The sequence below is a fragment of the Stylophora pistillata genome, chromosome 3 (genome assembly GCF_964205215.1).
Source record: "Stylophora pistillata chromosome 3, jaStyPist1.2, whole genome shotgun sequence".
In the NCBI taxonomy this organism is placed as follows: Eukaryota; Metazoa; Cnidaria; class Anthozoa; order Scleractinia; family Pocilloporidae; genus Stylophora; species Stylophora pistillata.
The window spans coordinates 13,463,520-13,487,332 of NC_142521.1; the positions used below are offsets into that span (position 1 = coordinate 13,463,520).

General features: G+C 39.1%; 2 protein-coding genes across 2 annotated transcripts; both read right to left on the reverse strand.

The window, feature by feature from the left end:
• Positions 1-4,002: 4,002 nt before the first annotated feature.
• On the reverse strand, positions 4,003-14,465 carry LOC111335877 (uncharacterized). The gene is made up of 3 exons (XM_022941872.2): positions 13,937-14,465; positions 11,327-11,695; positions 4,003-5,246 (listed from the first exon to the last, which is right to left on the reverse strand). Exons 1-3 carry the CDS (start codon positions 14,165-14,167, stop codon positions 4,128-4,130), a joined length of 1,719 nt encoding a protein of 572 aa, XP_022797607.2. The 5' UTR covers positions 14,168-14,465; the 3' UTR covers positions 4,003-4,127.
• Positions 5,794-8,533, reverse strand: LOC148734604 (uncharacterized). Its single transcript, XM_088755533.1, has one exon. The coding sequence runs from the start codon at positions 8,143-8,145 to the stop codon at positions 6,256-6,258; it is 1,890 nt and encodes a 629-aa protein (XP_088611659.1). The 5' UTR covers positions 8,146-8,533; the 3' UTR covers positions 5,794-6,255.
• Positions 14,466-23,813: the final 9,348 nt, after the last annotated feature.

Genomic DNA, 23,813 nt, shown 5'->3' on the forward strand with positions numbered 1-23,813 from the left:
CCATAAAAGTGTAAAAAAGAGAACTCGGCCAATAACCAGTCATCTTAACCTCACGCTTGGTTAATAATGCATATCCACTGGATAACACTCTATCCAATAGATAGCGCAGCACATTTTGTTACCACTTATCCACAGGGTAGCGATTTATCCGTTGCATAGCGCTATCCGCCCTTTGAACATTTGGGCGCAAAAGTACAAGAAAGCTATACTCGATTAAAAATTAAGCAATAGGATTGGTTTTTACATATCGTCTTTGACTTGAAGCGAGGCTCTGCTATTTCTTATCAATAATTTGATCGACTTGTTCCGCAATCGGGAATTTAGTCTGCTTAAGTTACGTTCAATTAACTTCAGCTGCAAAAAGTGACTTCAAAACAAATGATTACAGTAATATGTCCCGCTTACAACGAACTATTCTTAACAAGCATCAGTATACAATAAAACAGAGGATAGCGTTGAAAGCGCGCTCTGATTGGCTACCCAAACTCCTAACCTCAGATATTCACCACGTGCGGAATTTGCGACCGAAAATATTGTATACGTAGCAGAAATAAATGAATTCAAATCATCTTACGCTATAATTATCTCACAGCTTTAGTACGTACTAAAACAAACAATTCACCTCAGTGTCGATAAGTATCTACCACTGGCCACCTCCACCTGGGTAAATAGTTGCTAACTAATACAAAGTATCCTTTAATGGTTTTAAGCACAAGAGAGACACCTCTTTGAAGCGGTTTAGTCACTTCGCTTTTAGGGCCTTGGAAAGTTTGGATGAATAATCGGGCCTCTTTTGCAATGATATTTCTGTTCGCTCTATTTTGGCATTAAATGCCATGAAATTTTTGGGAATATTAATAACCGCTAGAAAAATTTATTTAATGTGAAGTTGGAATTTCGATTGGTCTTAATCAATTTCTTTCCTTCTTCTTTCGTTTTGTATGTTGATTTAACCTCCAAAGGTTGAATCGCGATACGAAACTTATAACGATTTTGTTACCACCGCAATATTGAGTAAGTGCTGGTACTGAGCTGATACCTCAATTGATATAATAATTTAACAACACTACATGAGGATCTTGAGTTTTTTTTTTTAACCACAATTGGCAGTAATGTCGCAATCTGATTGCAAATCAGATTGCGACATTACTGCTGTTGCCGACAAAATTACAGAAGACGCTGCTCGCGTTGACGTGTCACGCATCGTGTCACGCACTGCACCTCGTGAGTCCGCAAAATTTTACCCACTGTGATGACGTTGTCTGTAAGAGTACAGACCACGCTATGGCAGTGTCGATTTATTGATGTGCCCGCAGTTCAGCATTTCTCGCAAGTAAAACTACAGACAGTATACGGTCGGTCATCATATCCAATAGCATTTCACAGCTTGAGTGGCTGCATTAATTTTTGGCTCAATCACCTTTCACGAACGAATTTTGCTAGTAACAAATAGTAGCAAGTTGTTCTTATGCACAACATGCACATTCGCCTATCTCTCCCTTTGATATTTGGAAACACTTTTCTTGAAATGCCTATCGTTTCACTTCCCAGTTCGAGTATGAAGGTTTCTCCTGTCTTTTTGCTTCGGCTTTTGTATCTGAGTCGAATTATTTCTACCTTTTATAGTAACACTCTCTCTTTGCTAGAAAAGAAACAATAATAAATTAAAAAATTCACTACCTACTTCCATGCTTAGTAACATAAATGAGAAACAACGTTACCCATTCGCGGCTTAAAAACCTGATTTCCTGTAAGAAACATAAGCTACCTAGTTTACTATACGGTCTGTTATTCTGCAAGCACTCCTCCCACATAGCTTCACAAACGATTCTTTAATTTCGTCGGTTTTTGTTTTTGTTTTGTTTGACGGTGGTCGGTTTTTCTTCGCATATCCCACAAAAGCTGTTGAAAATGACATCAATTTAAAACTACGTCTACCATACCTACATAGTAGGCATGATTCCGTTTCGTTCCGTTTAGAAAGTATTTCTTTCTTTTTCATTCATGTTACTGAAATCAAATCAAGGTGAAGCTAAAAACCTTTTTTCTATTTCACCGTATGTATATTGTCTCGTAACTTAAGAGATCCGATGTGCAGTTACCCTTAATAACGCACCTCGCACACAGCTCTGAAACAAATTAAAGATCTGCTTGTTAATTCTCCCCTCTAGCTGCTACATATTTCTTTGTCTGTCAGTTGAGAGAATTTTGTGTTAGATCAAGATAACCTAAACCTAAAATGTTTGAGTATTCTCGCTACCTGTTTGCTGGATAATGTATGGATATTATATGGAGAAGTTACGTGTTAATTACTTCTGAGGGTTAAAGGGTTATTTAATAATTGATATACCTTACCACTACTCTATGTAAACATCAATTTCATCAATGTACGGCTGAATAGTTTGAATAAACACGAATCAATGAGCATTATTACGATGACTTCAAAAGTATTTCTGTTTCTGGTTTGTATATAGTTATTTGTTAAAAAAAGTACAATGTTGCAGTTGCTGGTTCTCCGGTTGCTGAAAGAAATTGCGTTCATGAAGGTACCTTAACAACTCGTACTAACGAGAAAATTTTGAGCGCTTAGTTTCTCAAGTACTCTCTCTTCAGCCTAAACGTATGTCAAAAAATGGAAATTAAAATCTACGCAGTTTTGCTCCCAAACAAAATTAGACCATTTCAAAAGGGCATTACGCATATAAAAACGGAGCAATGACAAAAAAACCTGCACCTGGGTCACTTTGACTGTACCTTTTTTGTCGAGACTCCTTCTGACAATAATGACAGAAACGATAAACAAATCACTGCGCTGGCGCATTTTGGCTTACATTTATAGTAGTGCCGTGGTAAAAGTTTAGATCGGTTGTTCCAGTTGACTGATTACATCTTCCATACTTGGTCTTGTCTCAAGCTCTGTTTGCAGGCATCCCCGGATGAGACCACGAAGCACGCCGTTCATCACTCTTGCTACTTGCTCGTCACGCCTCTCAGGATCAGGGAGTTCCCGGATGCACATCTCACAGAGAAGGACCCCAAAACTATAAACATCAACCTGGAAAAACACACACACACACACCAAAATTAAAAAACAGTTAATCAGAGAAATAAAGCCATTTTCCACATCAGTAATGTTTTCAGTCTGAAATATTCTCACAGAAGCTTTGACCCAAAACATTGCTAATCCTTGTAGTATTCATAGATGTCTATCATATATTATTAGAAACTGGATCATTGGAAAATGCAATTCAAGACTTTTAATTGGCTTAGCCATGATGGTATATGAGCCTATATACCAAAATCAACAAATATGGTAAGCGTATGCGTCAGCTTAAAATTAAAAGGGAGCTAAAAATTTAATAAAATTTAATAATTCAGTTTAACGTTTTTAATAAAACAATTATTCCACTCGCTCTTGTTGGATATGAGATGATTATAGCCAACTCGGCGCTACGCTCCTCGTTGGCCATCTATCATCTCATATCCAACGCGCGCTCGTGGAATAATTGTTAAATAGCATTCACATTTTCTGAAGTTCAACATTGAGCGTCATAGTTTGAGGGAGACCGTTTTTTTTTTCATGTGTCACGCTCGTGGCACATCTTTAGCTGACTACGAGCCCTGTTGTAACATGCCTTTTGCATAATATGGTTTTTCCCTAGATGTAACATCCTTTGTTCCTATTAAATTTATAACTATATGCAGTTCTCGTTAAAAAAAATAGATTTTTTTCAAAGTGTGTGTGAGCACGAAAAATTTAGACCGTCGTGTTGCGAAATAAAACTTCACTCTTAAAATGTTGTCTTCTCCACACACTTCATATTTTGGTGCTACTAATCACCACATGAGGAAACAGTTTCCATAGGGAGAGCAGTGGAGCATCCAGCCGGTAATCAGTGTACGGTTAGATAGTTTTCTTAAGGCAAAAATTCTTTGTAGTCTCACATGAATGACAAAATTACTATGAGAATGACAGAAAGACATAAATAACTTTTTACCTTGACTGTTTGTTTCTTAGTAAGGGCTTCAGGGGCACTGTAAATCACATTTCCAGGTGCAACTGTCATGGTATACTGCCTGAAATTAGCGGTACCATAATCTGATACCTTGGCTCGCCACTGGTCACCCTACCGCCAGAGCAACACATTTGCACTGCTTACGTCGCGGTGAATAATCGGGGAGGGTTGTTTTTGGTGCAGGTAGCTTAGTGCTCGAGCGACATCCAGGGAAATAACTGAGATTTCTGACTCAGAGAGAGATCGCTGCCCAAGCAATGCTCGTAGGCTTCGTTCCATGAGCTCTGTTACAAACAATGGACTTCCTTCGTCGTTTGTTGCTCCAATGAACTGCAGTAAACAAGGGTGGCGACATCTTGAAGCAATGTCCATTTCTCGTTCAAACAGTCTCAGATTGTGTGGAGAGAGAATCAGTTGGTGGATTTGTTTCACAGCTACGGCACATCCACAATACTTGCCTTCGACAACAACTCCCCAGCCTCCTTGACCAAGAATTTTGTCCGTCAGTTGAATTTGATCTCTGGAAATGACCCAGTCAGGTGACTGCTGACGTTCATTTAACGCTCGTTGCGCTGTTAAGAGAGTTTGCTGTACTTCATTTAATTCCTGATCTTTTACTCCCAGCTGTCGTTGTAGAGCCGCAGTTTGAGCCAGTAAATTGGCCGTTTCTTCATTTTTTTCTTGTATTTGTGCCTGGACATTTACCAACTGTTGTGTCACTTCTCTCACTTGTCCTTCTGAATTCACTAGCTGTTCATCCTTCTCTCGTAAATTCTCCGTCATCGCTCTTACTTGTCCATCTTTCTCTCGTACCTGTTCTCGTATGTTTGTCATCTGTTCTTCCATCTCCGTTATTTGTAACTCCGAGTTCAACAACTGTTTATGCTTCTCTTGAAGCTGCCCTTGGACGTATGTCAGTTGATGCTCCTTTTCATACAATTGGCTCCGTATATTTCCTTCTTCTTGTTCTTTTTCTCTCAGTTGTGCTTGGAAATGAGCCACTTGCTGCTCCTTTTCTCTCAGACATCTTTCTAGACCCTTAACTTGTTCTCTTTTTCTCTCAGATGACGTTACGGGTGAGCTTTCTTGCCCTGCAGCTTGTTTAGGGTACTCATCAAAGTCCACCTCTGGTATGGCAGTTTCCAATGGCACAAATATTGCATGATCTCTCTTGGCAACAAACTTTTGAATGCCAAATCTTTTACCACAACCAGATCCCAGTCTTTCATCCTTGATGTGACAGACAAACACGCTTACTTTTAACACACCACATTGCCAATTCCAAGTTTAAAGTCTGGGCGTTCTTTTATAACTAGCCTAAACTCTATCGCCCAGCCTGTATCCCCAAAAGTCACATATTCCTTTTTATTATATAACTACACTACGTAAAGTACAGATAACACCATACACGAGTACAAATATCACGCGGTATTTTTACTCCAGAGAACCGATGAGACAGGTTTTCTCGCATCGCGCAAGCGAAGAATTGGATTGAACTTACGAAAAAGAAAATGGTGGACAGTTTAAATCATATTTCTGACGACGAAGAGTCGGAATGGATGGTAAATATAAATCCAAGTTTACTATATGAATCGAGCGAAGAAAAACTGCTAGACATCAGGAAGTTTCTTAAGGTGGCTCGATAGTCTAAAAATGCTCATTTTGGCAACAATTTTACCAACACTTAAACTTTAAATCATATCATTATACTTGTGCCACAAACTTAAATAGGTCTTACCCATTACTTTCCACTAAGTTAGGAGAGCATTCCATAAAATTCAGAGGAGCCACACCATTTATTCTAGCCACACCCAATTCCGAGAGACAAAAATAGGTATGTTTTTTGGCAAAGATATCTCTACTCTGCTTTATGCTATAGAGCTAAAACTTCAGGTGCTTGTTGTACTGTATCACAGCTGTGCAATGACCTACTTTGAGGTAAGTACTATGTTGCATTCATGAATTAGCTCTCAACAAAGAAAGACCAAAAAATAACCCTGACTACACTTCAATTTACAAGGCATAACCCATGAGTGAGAAGTCCAAACACTATAAAAATAGGTCATTGCACACAGCTATTGACACTTGAGATGCTGTGAAAATTTGATCTACTTATCGTAAATATTTTTTGAGATATTATTGTCACAAGGTTTCAAAACCTCTGAAATACGGAAAATTAGAAAATAGCAAATAAAGTTCACAAGATCATTGGGCAAGCAGTCAAGAGTTGAAAACAATGTTAGAAGGCACCAGCACCATACTGTTGTCCTTCTATTGCCTCTAAAGTGTCACTGTAACCTTTTTTGAAGTTTCTGATCTGTTTTCTCCTTTTTTTGGCTTGCTCAGAGCTTTTACGGCGAGAATGGCGAATTCGATTATGATCTTGCTTTCGGCAAGCTTTGATGCAATGAAATCCTGGGTCAATTCCCAGGTTTCGAAGAACTAAAATGATAGAAATAGTGCCATTGTTAAAATGTGAGACTGCCAAGAAGGTAGCAAGTTCCACCACTGCTAGCCCAGAGTGGGTTTCCTTTGTAGCACGCTGCCAGATAAGGGCATTGATGGCCTCATTTTGGTTTTGCGTACCACCATGTAGACAGCGTGCAAGCAGACTTTGCTCACTCAAGGCTTCAAAGGTGGGATAGATGGCATTAGCCACAGCCGTTGGAAGGGGATGGTTATGTCTATAATCAGAGGTCCCCTGTGCAACATCCCTTTGAAAGCCACACCATGAACTCTCTCCAGGGGGGCACAGGTCGTGATCTGGGCTATCATCAGTTGACTGTGTATGATGCCAAATTGCCATTACAGCATTCTCCATAGCTTGGATATCATGAGTATTGTTCCTAATGGCTTTCCCATAATATACTTGCAGTTTATCAATGACATTGTCTGTTAGCCTGCCCCTTCCGCCAATTGACTTTCCATCTTGAAGACGTGTCTGACCAGTTCTCTTCTTCAGTGAGCGAAGTCGCGACCCCAAACGTTTCTGGACATGGCCCACACATTCCAATTTTCTTACTTCAACAGGCCCATAAACGGCTTCTTCAACAATAAGTTTGTGGGATTTACTGTCTCCATCCCCAAGAAATTCTGTATAACGAACAGAGTAGTTTTGAACAGACCGTTCAAATATGGCAAGCATTCCAGAAGCATCCATCGACCCCGAAGAACCAAAATAGTTTGCCTGGCAAAGATGCTGGTGTCCTTCCCACCACTCCTGAAACTCAACAGTTCCTTCTTTGCTTCTCCAAACCATGCATTCCTTGCACTCTTTGGACATTACTTCCACATCGAGAACTTTACCAGTAACTGTGGATATTGCAGTGACGACCCCATAAGCTGAAGAGTACCCCCTTCTTCTCCAAGTTCCATCCCCTGACACTCCAATGTCAAAGACCCCATCTTCTCCTGGCTCATAAAATTCTTTTGCCTCTTCAGCTGCATTTTGCATGCTCTCCTTGGCTACAGTCTCCGCAGAATTGCGAATTGTGGCAACATGATCTCGATAAGAGTTCTCGTTCATGGGCGGTAGCATGTTCATCACCGCAGCGAATTTTACAAGACTCTGGTGTCCAATTCCAATGTTCCTTGTAGCAAGGACAACTCTTCGGTTGACTTCATAAGCCTGACTCCCTTCGATTTTAGCAGAGGAAAAAAACCTCTTCGAGTATTTGCACTTTTGGGATGTGCATTTTAGCACAAAAAGAGTAGCAAAACCCATCTTGGCGCTGCAATCCTCCTCGAACGTGACGTGGCCATATTTACACATCGGACACCAAAATGACTCGAAGACTGAAGCAAGTACAGAGATATCAATCAAACGAAAACCCTCTATACTTGCCATCTTTTCCTCCTCATCGTTTTCAGGGTCTCCAGAATCGCTAGACTTATCGTCCAACTTTCTCAGGGTAGCAGGCATCGATTTAGTACGATCAGAATTCCGTGTGATGTTTTTCGGAATCTTTTCATCTTCGATATCGGTGATGTCTGATTCCTCGCTTTCTTTCACTGATTCCTGATCATCAGTTCCTTCCATTTCTTCAGAATTTCTTTTCTTAGTATACTTGTTGCCTGTAAACCTCCTTTTTTTTCTTCTAACGTTCCTAAATTTCCTTTTTGGAGGCATAATTCGCTTCAACTCTCAGTAGATAGATCGTAAACAAGCGAACACGTTTTTCTCATGCCAAGTACGTCATGTATCAGCACACAATGTCCTCATTTAGGGCCTAACTATTTACCAGGCCCCTGAAATCTATTCTGGTCACTCCTGTGAAGATTTCTTTGAAATCATTGGCTTTTTTTGGTGGAAAACGACGCGTTAACAATGCTGGTTTCCATAGCAACCGCTCAAACAGATCCAAAAACAGTTGAAAAACATACAATAGCCATGGGAAAAATTACAAAAGACTTACTTTTCTTGAAACTACAATGACTGTTGGTGCCCAGAAACTTATTTCCAAAAATATGAAGTTTTTATGATTTTTTGGCCTATCGAGCCACCTTAATGTATTGAAGAAAATAGAAACAGCAACACGATAACGCGCCAATTCCGTTCCGCTTCGCATACTTCTGTCACGTACTCCACGTAACTAAATATCCGCGAAATGCGCCCGCTCTGAAATCACAATTTGGCGTGTTGGATAATAAATAACTTATCAGACGTTTTGTTGTGTAGTATCGCTGAGTATTTTTTCTCGTTAGCTGTATTTTGACTCGCCCTTCGGGCTCGTCAAAATACGGCACAACTCGTAAACATACTCGGCGATACTACTCAACTAAACGCCTAACAAGATATTTATATTATATTCAAAAGATTACCCTCCCCGTCACAGCTAGCTGGTCTATCTGTGGCCTGACCCTTTGACTTCTATGCACATGAAGCTGGCCTAACTTGGTTAAATTCCGAATCATTTTGCAGGTAATTATCGATCCCTTTATCGGGTACGTTAAGTTTTTTCAACAATTCCGGGAATCATAACTCCATCTAAGAACAGCTATCGTCACTAGACTATCACGTGGACGAGGCTGAGAAAGGTGGTGCACCCCCAGCCTACCGATCTAAGCTGGGAAGATCAAAGCACAATTATACGTGGCTAGTAAAAGCTTTTGACTCAGTAATTTGGTTTTGCAGAAGGTCCTTAGTTATGTTAAATTACTTTTACAAAGTAAACAGACTTGATTGCAAGTGTGATGCAAGACCGTCTCTGTACCATATTCTAATATTTGTAATTTAGAAGTACATAAACCAATAATTGGTGATTTTTCCTGTTGTTGTTCATGAAATGTGTTGAGATTTAAGGTACATCCATGGACACAGCCACTGCAGGTTAGATATGCTGTTTGGCCATGTTAATTCATATTGCTATTTCTGGTGAGGTTTACAATGATGACATCTCATCATTAGATGTACCCTTCCTCCAACTTCATGACTTGTTAGTCACTCCTTGGATTTTTTATCAGATTCCTCTCACCTAGCTCCTTCCTCTAGACAGTACCCTGGCTTCAGCTGGTCTTGTGTCCATGCTTACTGATCACAGTGGCATGGAGGGCGGGTGTCAAAACTAAAATTGTCATCAGGAAAATTAAATTTTTTTCTCAGTAGGGGTGGCAGAATGGTTTGGTGACACCTCTATAAACTCCTCAAGTGAAAAAATAATGTGAGAAAGCCTAATTTAGGTTACATACAAGATTGTTTTCTAGCATTTTTTTTAAGGGTTTTTTTGTTATTAAGGTGGTTTCGAAGTTCTCAGGTCATAGTTTTTATTAATCAACTTAATAATAAATCATGAAAAATTGGCTTATTTCTGAGTTCTAGGATTTAATTTTTACCAGAAATCTCAAATTAGAATGTCTCAGTAAACAGAACAGACAGTTGAAAGTATACACAGTGAAGAATCGAAAATCACCGCATAATTTTGCGCTGCAATGTGGGAAGGGTAGCAGAGAGATGATCCTGATCTAGTTTCATCCACAAATTTTAAAGGGAAAACTTAAATGTCTATTCTTGTACACAAGGTTTCAGGGAAACCATGAGGTTTCCAGGAAATTAAAAAAAAAATTCAGGAGTCACATATATTTCAGGAGGCAAATCATGTCTCATGCTGGTTCAGAAATCATAAATCTTGCTATGCATCATGTATCAACCCTTTTCTATCCCATCTGGTTTCATCCACTTTGAAAACCAAAACTTCAAAATCCTAGTGGTAATGTTCTCCTGGAGCTTTAGTCAAAAGATGGCCAAATGAACCCTACAGCCTTCAAATACAGCTTAACTCATAAAAATACATAGTGATACCACCCACCAAAAGGTCTAATAAGGTGGATTTATCTATCAGTTGTACAGTAAAAAAGAGCATGTATATACCAGTATGCATTTTAGTTTTTTAACTCGGTTTTAACAAAAGGGATCCATCCTCGGCCCTAACAAAGACTCTGATAAAACATCACAACATTATATCCAAGATATAAACTAAGAGTTAAATGCACCACAAACAATCTTGTTAACCCTTGAATAAGCCATCCTCATGAAATGTTTCCTTTCGTATCCTTTGAACAAATTTTTTTTTGGGTACATTTTTTTTTCCAATGACCAGCATAATTTCATAGTTGACTAAATTTTAATTCTAACCTTATTGAAAAAAGAAAATCAAGATTCAAGATATCGTTTATATTTAATTTTCCAGCTTGTACATTATCACTCTAGACATTTTGAATACAAAAACAGATGTCAAGTAAATGAACACATCCGGGCATTTACTAAACTCAGGCTACAATGATCAAAAATTTTTTTTCTTTTCTCTTATTTCCTCTTTTCCCAAACGATTGACCCACTTTGAAGTGAGGGAAGGCAACAGAAAAACAAAACATTTTGTGAGGATAGCATTTGTGCTAGCACCTGGTCCTTCAGTCAGATGGATAACATGTTAGCAAACTTACCAGTTACATTCCTAAAATTATGTAAGCATTTCCAAATGAAGCTTTCTCCACGTCAATATATTGCTCACTAATCCTCTTGCTTGACTATCCTTAGTTTATGTCACAACTCTATTATCAACCTCAACTGCATTGGGAGACTTTTGCTAGCAGTTTCTTTCCCAAAGTAATCGTATTAAATCCAAAAGACGTGATGTACTAGGGTTAACCTAAGTATTTGCAACTTTCTTTACAAGTCCAAACCGGCATGTACAATTAAGTCAAGAATTGCGATTTACCTGCCATTTCTAATTCTACAATTGTGTACACAATTCCACTTGAATCTTGTATGCACACAGACATGTACGATTAAGTCAATACTTTGAACTACCTACCAGTTCTAGGCCAACAATTATGAAAGAATTTCCAGTTGAATCTTTCTCCTCAGCAATATATCGCACAGTTCCTCTGGCTGGACTATTGTTTATAAATGTCACAACTCTTTCATCAGGCTTAAGCACCACATCAATTCCTTGAAATGACCTTAGCTCATGTTTCACCTTGCAAAATGACAGTATTGAAGCCTTAAGAGGTGACTCAAGATTATTTTCATCTTTTTTGGTAGTTTTTGAAGGTTTTTTGTCATCTTTATCTTCTCGAGGTGACAATTTGTCCAGTCCAACAAAAACACCAGAGTTTGGTCTACAGGTAAAATATCGCTTGCTTCTAAATCTTCCATCACATGTTCCTGACCCTGGATTTTTCTAAATATGTAAAAACACATGTACCAATCATTAACTGATGATGATCATCTGTGTAATTGCTATCATCTTCATCATGACTACAAAAACATACTCATCCTTACATGTATCATTATCACTTCCATTCAAGTATATAATTAGAGCACAAATCACTTGGCTCAGTTTATAATGGGGAGCCATCAAGAAAGTATGATTTTTCAATTTCTAATTCTAAGTTATATATTTATACTTATTTTAATTAATATATAATTTTCACTCAATTAAAAAGAAAAAAAACAGAAAAAATAAGACATGCAAAGGTACATCAAATGAATAAGAGGTGTGAAGTGGCTGAAAGGAGCAAATTAAGCTTTTGAGTCAGCCACAAACACTAATATATACCACACATGTGAATGGCACTTTCTGTGCACACTGATTAGCTGGTTCAGAAGTGATTAGCTAGTGCTATTCACCTCCAAGTAGCTGAAGAGTCAAAATAATGCATCAAAAATTTAATTTGAATTGGGACCACTTGTTGGTGTATTAACAGAAGTAAAATAATTTTACAAGGCGTGTGGCATGTAGAAAAACAATTATCACCTTAGTGTTGATGAAAGTGGTGGATATTTGCCAAGCCACGAAACAGCAGGGTAAATTTCTATCACTATTCACCTCCACTTTGGTGAAAAATTGTTAAGAAAACAAAACAAAAGCCAAAACATAACATCATCCTTACTGGCAGATTACCACATAAGAGAGACTTTGCAGAGCAATGTTGATCCGATAATGTTGTTTTCAACAGTTGGAGCAACTTTTTCTGTGTGGAAACCAACGCATTGAAATGGACACTGTAGTGCTTTGCTAGTTAATTGACTTGCTTTTCTATTCAAACTGATTCAAATTTTCAGGCAACCAATGCCTCATACCATTAAAACAGGTCGATATTTAAAATAAATGGCTACCAAAACATTTCAAATGAATATGCAAGCAGCTAGCTCACACAACTTAATCAAATGGCTTAAAAAATGCTAGTATACCTAATCCATCTGCCAACAGAAGGCTGTTGATAAAGACTTTTTTGAAGAAGATCATAAATTAAATTAGGTTAAAGAAAAATGAAAACCGAGTTAAAAAAATAAAATGCATACTGGTATATACATCCTCATTTTTACTGTACAACTGATAGATAAATCCACCTTATTAGACCTTTTGGTGTGTGATATCACCAAGTATTTTTATGAGTTAAGCTGTATTTGGACCAGGCTGTAAAGGAAGGAGGTGAGAGGAATCTGATAAAAAATCTAGGGAGTAATTAAAAAGTCATGAGGTTGTAGGAAGGGTATGTCTGATGATGTGATGTTATCATTGTAAACTTCAACAGAAATAGCAATATGAACATGGCCAAACAGCATATCTAACCTGCAGTGGCTGTGTCCATCAATATACCTTAAATCTCAACACATTTCACGAACAACAACAGGAAAAATCACTAATTATTGGTTGATGTACTTCTAAATTACAAATATTAGAATATGGTACGGAGACAGTCTTGCATAACACTTGCGATCAAGTCTGTTTACTTAGCAAAAGTAATTTAACATGTAATAATAATAATAGTAATAATAATAATAATAATAATAATAATAATAACACCTTTATTTAGACAAGATAATGTTTAAAGCTGAACAGCTTCTGGGGTCGCTGATGTACCGGAGTTCCCGCTACATCAACAGACTATTGTCTTTTCTTCTGCTGCTAAATGTGGTTGGTCTTGTTTCGTCTTCTATTTTTACCATAGCGCTATCTACTGCGAGGATCGTGCATCATACGTATCTAATACCGCAGTTCAAAATATATGAAATTCATATGTTTCATTGTATCTGATTTAACACTTTCACGGGTTTATTACGAATCAACTTAACAGCCTGCTCCCAGTTGGGTTGTTAGCTCAATTGGTAGAGCGCTGCACTAGTATCGCAGAGGTCAGTGGTTCGAATCCCGTACAGGCCTGATTTTTTTCAGGTCTGATTTTCGCTATTGCTTAAATAGCGCTATCTACTGCGAGGATCGTGCATCATACGTATCTAATACCGCAGTTCAAAATATATGAGCTTCATATATTTCATTGTATCTAACTAAAGGGTTAGATAGCTAAAAAGAAGAAGAAAGGTATTCCGTTCAACCTTCTCCCAGGCTTAATTAAATACACACTAAATTCACCCTCCAGAAATCCTAACGGTCAGAAATGACTGAACAACTACTTACAATCAGCTCCACTCCAAACCAAGTTCCCAGACCAGGCGGTAATTCACCTTTGTACCGGACAATACCAGGTAAAAACTTTGAGATGCCTTTCACTTCAACGAAAACAGTACTTCCCTTTGACAATTGTCTTCCAAATTCCATACGTTTCCAATTTAAGTACGTTCGGAATCTGAATTCAGCTGAAGTAATTGCTAAAAGCAAGTTGGTGTCTTCCTCAGTTAGTCGAGTCATATCCCCCGTAGGAAATTCCAAACGCAATGATTTACGTTCAATTCCAACAACAGCTACTCTAGTTAAGTCTGTAGGCTGTTCAGCCTCAGGAGCAACTTCAAACAACTCGCCTCTTAAAACTTGACTTGGTGTGGACTTCGTCTTAAGGCCTGGTAACAAAAGGTTTACTCTCTCAGCGAATCCGACACCATCACGTCGAAGAATGTACTTAATACTGGGTTCTTCCACTTCGTGTCGAGGACACAGAGACGACTATTTCACCTTCCCTGTACGCGAACCATGCATTAATCTCGATGGGAGGCATATGTCGCATAGTAGAAGAGCATATAATTACTCTGTAAAATACTTCATGTAGGTTATATTATTATATCACTGTATGGAGTTGCTACCTAGTTTCTTTGCAGTTGGTACATCTATCCACAATGTCTACAATAGGTACATCCATCTACATTGTCTACCGTAGAAACAACTATCTACACTGTCTACAGTAGGTACAACCATCTGCACCGTCTATAATAGGTACAACCACCTACACTGTCTGCAGTAGGCACAACTATCCGATCTACGCTTTCTAGAGTAGGTACAACTATCCACACTGGCCACAGTAGGTACATCTATCTACACTGTCTACAGTAGGTGCAACTTTCTACACTGTCTACAGTAGGTACAGCTATCTACACTGTTTACAGTAGGTACAGCTATCCACACTGTATACAGTAGGTAAAACTATCTACACTGTTTACAGTAGATACAGCTATCTACACTATCTACAGTAGGTACAGCTATCTACACTGTCTACAGTAGGTACAGCTATCTACACTGCCTAAAGTTGGAACAGCTATCTACATTGTCTACAGTAGGTACAGATATCAACACTGTCTACAGTAGGTACCGCTATCTACACTGTCTACAGTAGGTACAGCTATTTACACTGTCTACAGTAGGTGCAGCTATCTACCCTGTCTACAGTATGTACAGCTATCTACGCTGGATACAGTAGGTACAACTATCTACACTGTCTACAGTAGGTACAGCTATATACACCCTCTACAGTATCTACAGCTATCTACACTGTTTAGAGTAGGTAAAGCTATCTACACTGTCTACAGTAGGTACAGCTATCTACACTGTCTACAGTAGGTACAGCTATCTACACTGTCGACAGTAAGTACCGCTATCTACACTGTCTAAAGTAGGTACAGCTATCTACACTGTCTACAGTATTTACAGCTATCTACACTGTCTAAAGTAGGTACAGCTATCTACACTGTCTACAGTAGGTACAGCTATCTACACTGTCGACAGTAAGTACCGCTATCTACACTGTCTAAAGTAGGTACAGCTATCTACACTCTCCACAGTATGTACAGCTATCTACACTGTCTAAAGTAGGTACAGCTATCTATACTGTCTACAGTAGGTACAGCTATCTACACTGTGTACAGTATGTACAGCTATCTACACTGTTTACAGTATGTACAGCTATCTACACTGTCTACCGCCAGTAGGAGAGTTAACACAATGAACCAAGGCACGTCCAGATAGTGGAAGGCTTTAATCACAACAGGAAAACTAGACTCCGAACGAGTAACAAACAATATGGCCGACGCCACGAGGAGAAGCCCTTCAAAGCGCATGCTCAACCCAGATACCGCTGACCGGTACTGGCGTGACTTCTTTCTTTTTTTTTTTTTTTTTTTTAAGGAGAAACAAGAACTAAAAACAATTTAAAATACACTTAAGACTAACTAACAAATTGACACGCGCGGGCGAGTCAAAGTTCAGTGTTCAAAGTTCGGTGTTCAAAGTTCAGTGTCATAATCTGCAAAACGAGAAGGAGGACGGCGGGTGCGCGATGATCTCCGTAGGGCAGGCGGAGAAGGCACCGCTGAGGTGGCTGCATATTCCACTGGGGAAGGATCAGGGCAGGGCGGCTGTGTAGCGAAATCATCCATGGTATGGTCAACGGGAGAGGCAGCGCCTGGACTGTAAGACTGAGGGTTGACAACTGGTGATGGCAGGTACAGCTATCTACACTGCCTAAAGTTGGAACAGCTATCTACACTGTCTACAGTATGTACAGCTATCTACACTGTCTACAGTAGGTACAGCTATCTACACTGTCTACAGTAGGTACAGCTATCTACACTGTCTAGAGTAGGTACAGCTATTTACACTGTCTACAGTATGTACAGCTATCTACACTGTCCACAGTAGGTACGGCTATCTACACTGTCTACAGTATGTACACCTATCTACACTGTCTACAGTAGGTACAGCTATCTACACTGTCTACAGTATGTACAGCTATCTACACTGTCTACAGTAGGTACGGCTATCTACACTGTCTACAGTATGTACAGCTGTCTACACTGTCTACAGTAGGTACAGCTATCTACACTGTCTACAGTATGTACAGCTATCTACACTGTCTTCAGTTGTTACAGCTATTTACACTGTCTACAGTATGTACAGCTATTTACACTGTCTACAGTACGTACAGCTATCTACACTGTCTTCAGTATGTACAGGTACCTACACTGTCTACAGTATGTACAGCTATCTATACTGTGTACAGTAGGTACAGCTATCTATACTGTCTACGTTTGATATACAGCTATCTACACTGTCTAGCGTGTGTACAACTATCTACACTGTCTACAGTAGGTGCAACTATTTACACTGTGTACTGTGGCTACAGCTATCTACACTGTCTACAGTAGGTACAGCTATCTACACTGTCTACAGTATTTACAGCTATCTACACTGTCTACAGTATGTAAAGCTATCTACAGTGTCTACAGTACGTACAGCTATCTACACTGTCTACAGTATGTGCAACTATCTACACTGTCTACAGTATGTACAGCTATCTACACTGTCTACAGTATGTACAGCTATCGACAGTGTCTACAGTATGTACAGCTATCTACAGTGTCTACAGTACGTACAGCTATCTTCACTGTCTACAGTATGTACAGCTCTCTACACTGTCTACAGTATGTACAGCTACCTACACTGTCTACATTATGTACAGCTATCTACACTGTCTGCAGTATATACAGCTATCTACACTGTCTACAATATGTTGAGCTGTATACACTGTCTACAGTATGGACAGCTATCTACACTGTCTACAGTACGTACAGCTATCTACACTGTTTACAGTATGTACAGCTATCTACACTGTCTACAGTATGTACAGCTATCTACACTGTCTACAGTATGTACACCTCTCTACACTGACTACAATAGGTACAGCTATCTACACTGTCTACAGTAGGTATGACTATCTTCGCTGTCCACAGTAAGTACAACTATCTACACTGTCTACAGTATGTACAGCTATCTACACTGTCTACAGTATGTACAGCTATCTACAGTGTCTACAGTACGTACAGCTATCTACACTGTCTACAGTATGTACAGCTATCTACACTGTCTACAGTATGTGCAACTATCTACACTGTCTACAGTATGTACACGTATCTACACTGTCTACAGTAGGTACGGCTATCTACACTGTCTACAGTATATACAACTATTTACACTGTCTACAGTAGGTACAGCTACCTACACTGTCTATAGTAGCTACAACCATCTACACTGATTACAGTAGCTACAGCTATCTACACTGTCTACAGTAGGTGAAGCTATCTACACTGTATGCAGTATGTTCAGCTATCTACACTGTCTACAATATGTAGAGCTATCTACACTGTCTACAGTATGTACAGCTATCTACACTGTCTACAGTAGGTACGGTTATCTACACTGTCTAAAGTATGTACAGCTATGTACACTGTCTACAGTATGTACAGCTATCTACACTGTCTACAGTGGGTACACCTCTCTACACTGACTACAGTAGGTACAACTATCTACACTGTCTACAGTAGGTACAACTATCTACACTGTCTACAGTAAGTACAACTATCTACACTGTCTATAGTAAGTACAACTATCTACACTGTCTACAGTAAGTACAACTATCTACACTGTCTACAGTAAGTACCGCTATCTACACTGCCTACCGTAGGTACAGCTATCCACACTGTCTACAGTAGGTACGACTATCTACGCTGTGTACAGTAAGTACAACTATCTACACTGTGTACAGGATGTACATCTATCTACACTGTCTACAGTATGTACAGCTATCTACACTGTCTACAGTATGTACAGCTATCTACACTGGCTACAGTAGGTACATCTATCCACACTGTTTACAGTAGTTAGAGTTATCTACACTGTCTACAGTAGATGCAACTACCTACACTGTTTACAGTAAGTACAACTATCTACCCTGTCTACAGTAAGTACAGCTATCTACACTGTCTACAGTAGGTACACCTATCTACACTGTCTACAATATGTACACCTATCTACGCTGTCTACAGTAGATACAACTATCTACACTGTCTACAGTATGTACAGCTATCTACACTGTCCACAGTAAGTACAACTATCTACACTGTCTACAGTAGTTACAACTATCTACGCTGTCTACAGTAAGTACAACTATCTACCCTGTCTACAGTAAGTGCAGCTATCTACACTGTCTACAGTAGATACAGCTATCTACACTGACTATAGTAGGTACGACTATCTACGCTGTCCACAGTGAGTGCAACCATCTACAATTTCCACAGTATGTACATCTATCTACACTCTCTACATTATGTACAGCTCTCTGCACTGTCTACAGTATGTACAGCTATCTACACTGTCTACAGTATGTGCAACTATCTACACTGTCTGCTGTAGGTACAGCTATCTATACTATCTACAGTAGGTGCAACTATCTACACTGTCTACAGTATGTACAGCTATCTACACTGTCTACAGTATCTACAGCTATCTATACTATCTACAGTAGGTACAGCTATCTACACTCTCAACAGTATGTACAGCTGTCTACACTGTACAGTAGGTTCAACTATCTATACTGTCTACAGTAAGTAAAGCTTTCTACACTGTCTACAGTATGTACAGCTATCTACACTGTCTTCAGTTGTTACAGCTATTTACACTGTCTACAGTATGTACAGCTATTTACACTGTCTACAGTACGTACAGCTATGTACACTGTCTACAGTATGTACAGCTATCTACACTGTCTACAGTATGTACAGCTATCTACACTGTCTACAGTATTTACAGCTATCTACACTGTCTACAGTATGTACAGCTATCTACACTGCCTAGAGTAGGTACAGCTATCTACACTGTCTACAGTAGGTACAGCTATCTACACTGTCTACAGTATGTACAGCTATCTACACTGTCTACAGTATGTACACCTATCTACACTGTCTACAGTAGGTACAGCTATCTACACTGTCTACAGTATGTACAGCTATCTACACTGTCTACAGTATGTACAGCTATCTACACTGTCTACAGTAGGTACAGCTATCTACACTGTCTACAGTAGATACAGCTATCTACACTGTCTACAGTAGGTACAGCTATCTACACTGTCTACAGTATGTACAGCTATCTACACTGTCTACAGTATGTACAGCTATCTACACTGTCTACAGTATGTACAGCTATCTACACTGTCTACAGTAGGTACGGCTATCTACACTGTCTAAAGTATGTACAGCTATGTACACTGTCTACAGTATGTACAGCTATCTACACTGTCTACAGTAGGTACACCTCTCTACACTGACTACAGTAGGTACAACTATCTACACTGTCTACAGTAGGTACAACTATCTACACTGTCTACAGTAAGTACAACTATCTACACTGTCTATAGTAAGTACAACTATCTACACTGTCTACAGTAAGTACAACTATCTACACTGTCTACAGTAAGTACCGCTATCTACACTGTCTACCGTAGGTACAGCTATCCACACTGTCTACAGTAGGTACGACTATCTACGCTGTGTACAGTAAGTACAACTATCTACACTGTGTACAGGATGTACATCTATCTACACTGTCTACAGTATGTACAGCTATCTACACTGTCTACAGTATGTACAGCTATCTACACTGGCTACAGTAGGTACATCTATCCACACTGTTTACAGTAGTTAGAGTTATCTACACTGTCTACAGTAGATGCAACTACCTACACTGTTTACAGTAAGTACAACTATCTACCCTGTCTACAGTAAGTACAGCTATCTACACTGTCTACAGTAGGTACACCTATCTACACTGTCTACAATATGTACACCTATCTACGCTGTCTACAGTAGATACAACTATCTACACTGTCTACAGTATGTACAGCTATCTACACTGTCCACAGTAAGTACAACTATCTACACTGTCTACAGTAGTTACAACTATCTACACTGTCTACAGTAAGTACAACTATCTACCCTGTCTACAGTAAGTACAGCTATCTACACTGTCTACAGTAGATACAGCTATCTACACTGACTATAGTAGGTACGACTATCTACGCTGTCCACAGTGAGTGCAACCATCTACAATTTCCACAGTATGTACATCTATCTACACTCTCTACATTATGTACAGCTCTCTGCACTGTCTACAGTATGTACAGCTATCTACACTGTCTACACTAGGTACACCTATCTACACTGTCTACAGTAGTTACAACTATCTACACTCTCAACGGTAGATGCAACTATCTACACTGTCTACAGTATGTACAGCTATCTACACTGTCTACAGTATATACAGCTATCTACACTGTCTACAGTATGTACACCTATCTACAGTATCCACAGTAGGTACAGGTATCTACACTTTCTATAGTATGTAACCTATCTACACTGTCTAAAGTAGGTGCAACTATTTACACTGTCTACAGTAGCTACTACTATCTACACTGTCTACAGGAGGTACTACTATCTACACTGTCTACAGTAGGTACTACTATCTACACTGTCTACAGTAGCTACCACTATCTACACTGTCTACAGTAGGTACTACTATCTCAGTACACTGTGTACAGCAGGTACAACTATGTACACTGTCCACAGTATTTAAAACTGTCTACATTGTCCACAGTGTGATTTACCTGCTAATCAAGTGAAATTACTACCCCGTTTTCTCAATGACTTTAGCAATCAAGTATGTGAATAACTCTTCTTTTTCCTGTCGTTTATCATCATCTTTCTATGCGTTTCACTATGAAGTAGCTATCCATTACAGAATAGTTGGTCAAAGTTTAATTTCTCTAAATTGGAAAAATGTACGTAGTGATCGATGTACCCTGAGGGGTCGTGAAGTTGTAAGGGAATTTCTAAATGTCACCCTTGGTGTAAGTTCAGTTTACGATTACCTATGGAAGAAGTATGCCTTTTCAAAAGCAACTTGTTCTCTATTTTTGAAATCATCAACTAAACCTTTTTTTTCGGTGGCAACAAAGCAGAAAGATTCTGCGGGCACCTCGGTGACTTTTTTCTATTTAAGAAAGCATTTTTCTTTTTTATTCAGCTTGGCCCTGTTATTTACTTCTCATGATTGTTTCATTCTACTCATTTTCTCGCGGGAAGCAATGAAGAGGATGTCGCGTCGTATAATCATAGTCACTCTATAAATGTCACTGGATTTTGCGAATTATTATTTTTTTAGATGGAGCTTTTCCTCTTAAATAGGTATGATGAACCTCTATTCTTATCTTTTTTTTTTGGTTGTGCATCATGAGTACGTCGTTACTTAGCTTGAGGAAAGTTTCAGAACAATCTGAACACGTGAAGATTTGGGCGCGAGCGTTCTTAATACACCATTCATAATCCACATATAAAGTTCAACATTGCCTCCTGCCTGTTCCTTTTACATTGTAATGATAGATAGATAGATAGATAGATAGATAGTTTATTAATAACCGATTTGCAACCAAAAGTTGAATTATACGATTATTTACAAGTTTCAAACATTGATAATCAAACATCTACGGGTTTATATCGAATTAATTTGATGGCCTGCTCCCAGTTGGCTTGTTAGCTCAATTGGTAGAGCGCTGCACTAGTATCGCAGAGGTCAGTGGTTCGAATCCCGTACAGGCCTGAAATTTTTTTTCAGGTCTGATTTTCACTATTGCTCAAATAGTGCTTTACTGCGAAGGATCGTGCTCATATACGTCTCATAACCGCAGTTCACACATATGTTTCATATGTTTGTTGTTGTTTGATTTATCATCTACGGGTTTATATCGAATTAATTTGATGGCCTGCTCCCAGTTGGCTTGTTAGCTCAATTGGTAGAGCGCTGCACTAGTATCGCAGAGGTCAGTGGTTCGAATCCCGTACAGGCCTGAAATTTTTTTCAGGTCTGATTTTCACTATTGCTCAAATAGTGCTTTACTGCGAAGGATCGTGCTCATATACGTCTCATAACCGCAGTTCACACATATGTTTCATATGTTTGTTGTTGTTTGATTTATCATCTACGGGTTTATATCGAATTAATTTGATGGCCTGCTCCCAGTTGGCTTGTTAGCTCAATTGGTAGAGCGCTGCACTAGTATCGCAGAGGTCAGTGGTTCGAATCCCGTACAGGCCTGAAATTTTTTTCAGGTCTGATTTTCACTATTGCTCAAATAGTGCTTTACTGCGAAGGATCGTGCTCATATACGATTGATAAATACGTTAGACTAAATGTATTAAAACAGCAATAAGAACACTAAATATATGTTCCAAAAAAAAAAAACGGTTGTATAAAACCGTTCAAGCCTTTAGGGCATTGAAGGTAATAAAACTATTACGAAACCTGTTCGTCTTAAAAACTGGCTTAAACTTCCGCATATTTCTTAGGTTAAATGTACATGTGCTGCGAGTAGGAAGAAGTTCATGGAGCTTGTTCTGTTCATTCTGTAAAACATTCTTAAATAGTTTATCAACTAGTGTCTGGCGGCGATCTGAAAGTTTAGTCAGGCCTGATTCAGCCAAGGCCTCATTATATGAGTAAAGAGGAAAAATCATGCGCGTAGCCCGCTTTGCTCGATTTTTATTTATTGTCTTTTTACTGATTGTGTGTTTCTACCTATCGGTGTTTATCTACCTTACGACGTAGTTAGAAAGGTTAAAAATGTTTTCAGTCGTTGGGGAGGTGCAAGTAGAGGAAATAAATGACTTAGTAGTAGGTGAAATGCAGGTCTCCAGCGTATTCCAGCCGTCTTGTTTTACTTGAAATCCTGCTTCATTAAGCTAGTCGTATGGCAGTGGGCGACCTTGAAGTTATCTTTTTTGTTCTTCTTTGACGGGTGTTAGATAATCCTTTTTGACGAAGCCGTTTTATTACCTGAACTGCCTCGTATGAAACAAGGACATTTCGTTTCGCGTTTTCCAACTTAATCACGACAAGATTTATAGTCACTGCTTTTCTTTTTCCTTCGCCGCATCTACAAAAGGTCTCCATAACTTTTTCTTTGTTTGCGCAGCCCCTCTTTCTACATCTTGTTGAACACCTCAGTTTTGAGCGGAGACATGGACAAGATGTTGCCTGATCACTTAGCAAAGAACGTTCAACACACGATCTTTGTCTGTTCTTATTATTCCTTCCACCACTACAACCCTTTTCAATCAGGGCCTTCTCTTCTGCGAGTTCCGCTATCTGCTTTTCTGCTGTGAAGTAAAGAGATCTCGCTAGGAAAACTCGATGTGTTCAATTCCGATAATTCGACTGATAATGAGTACGATCTCTATAT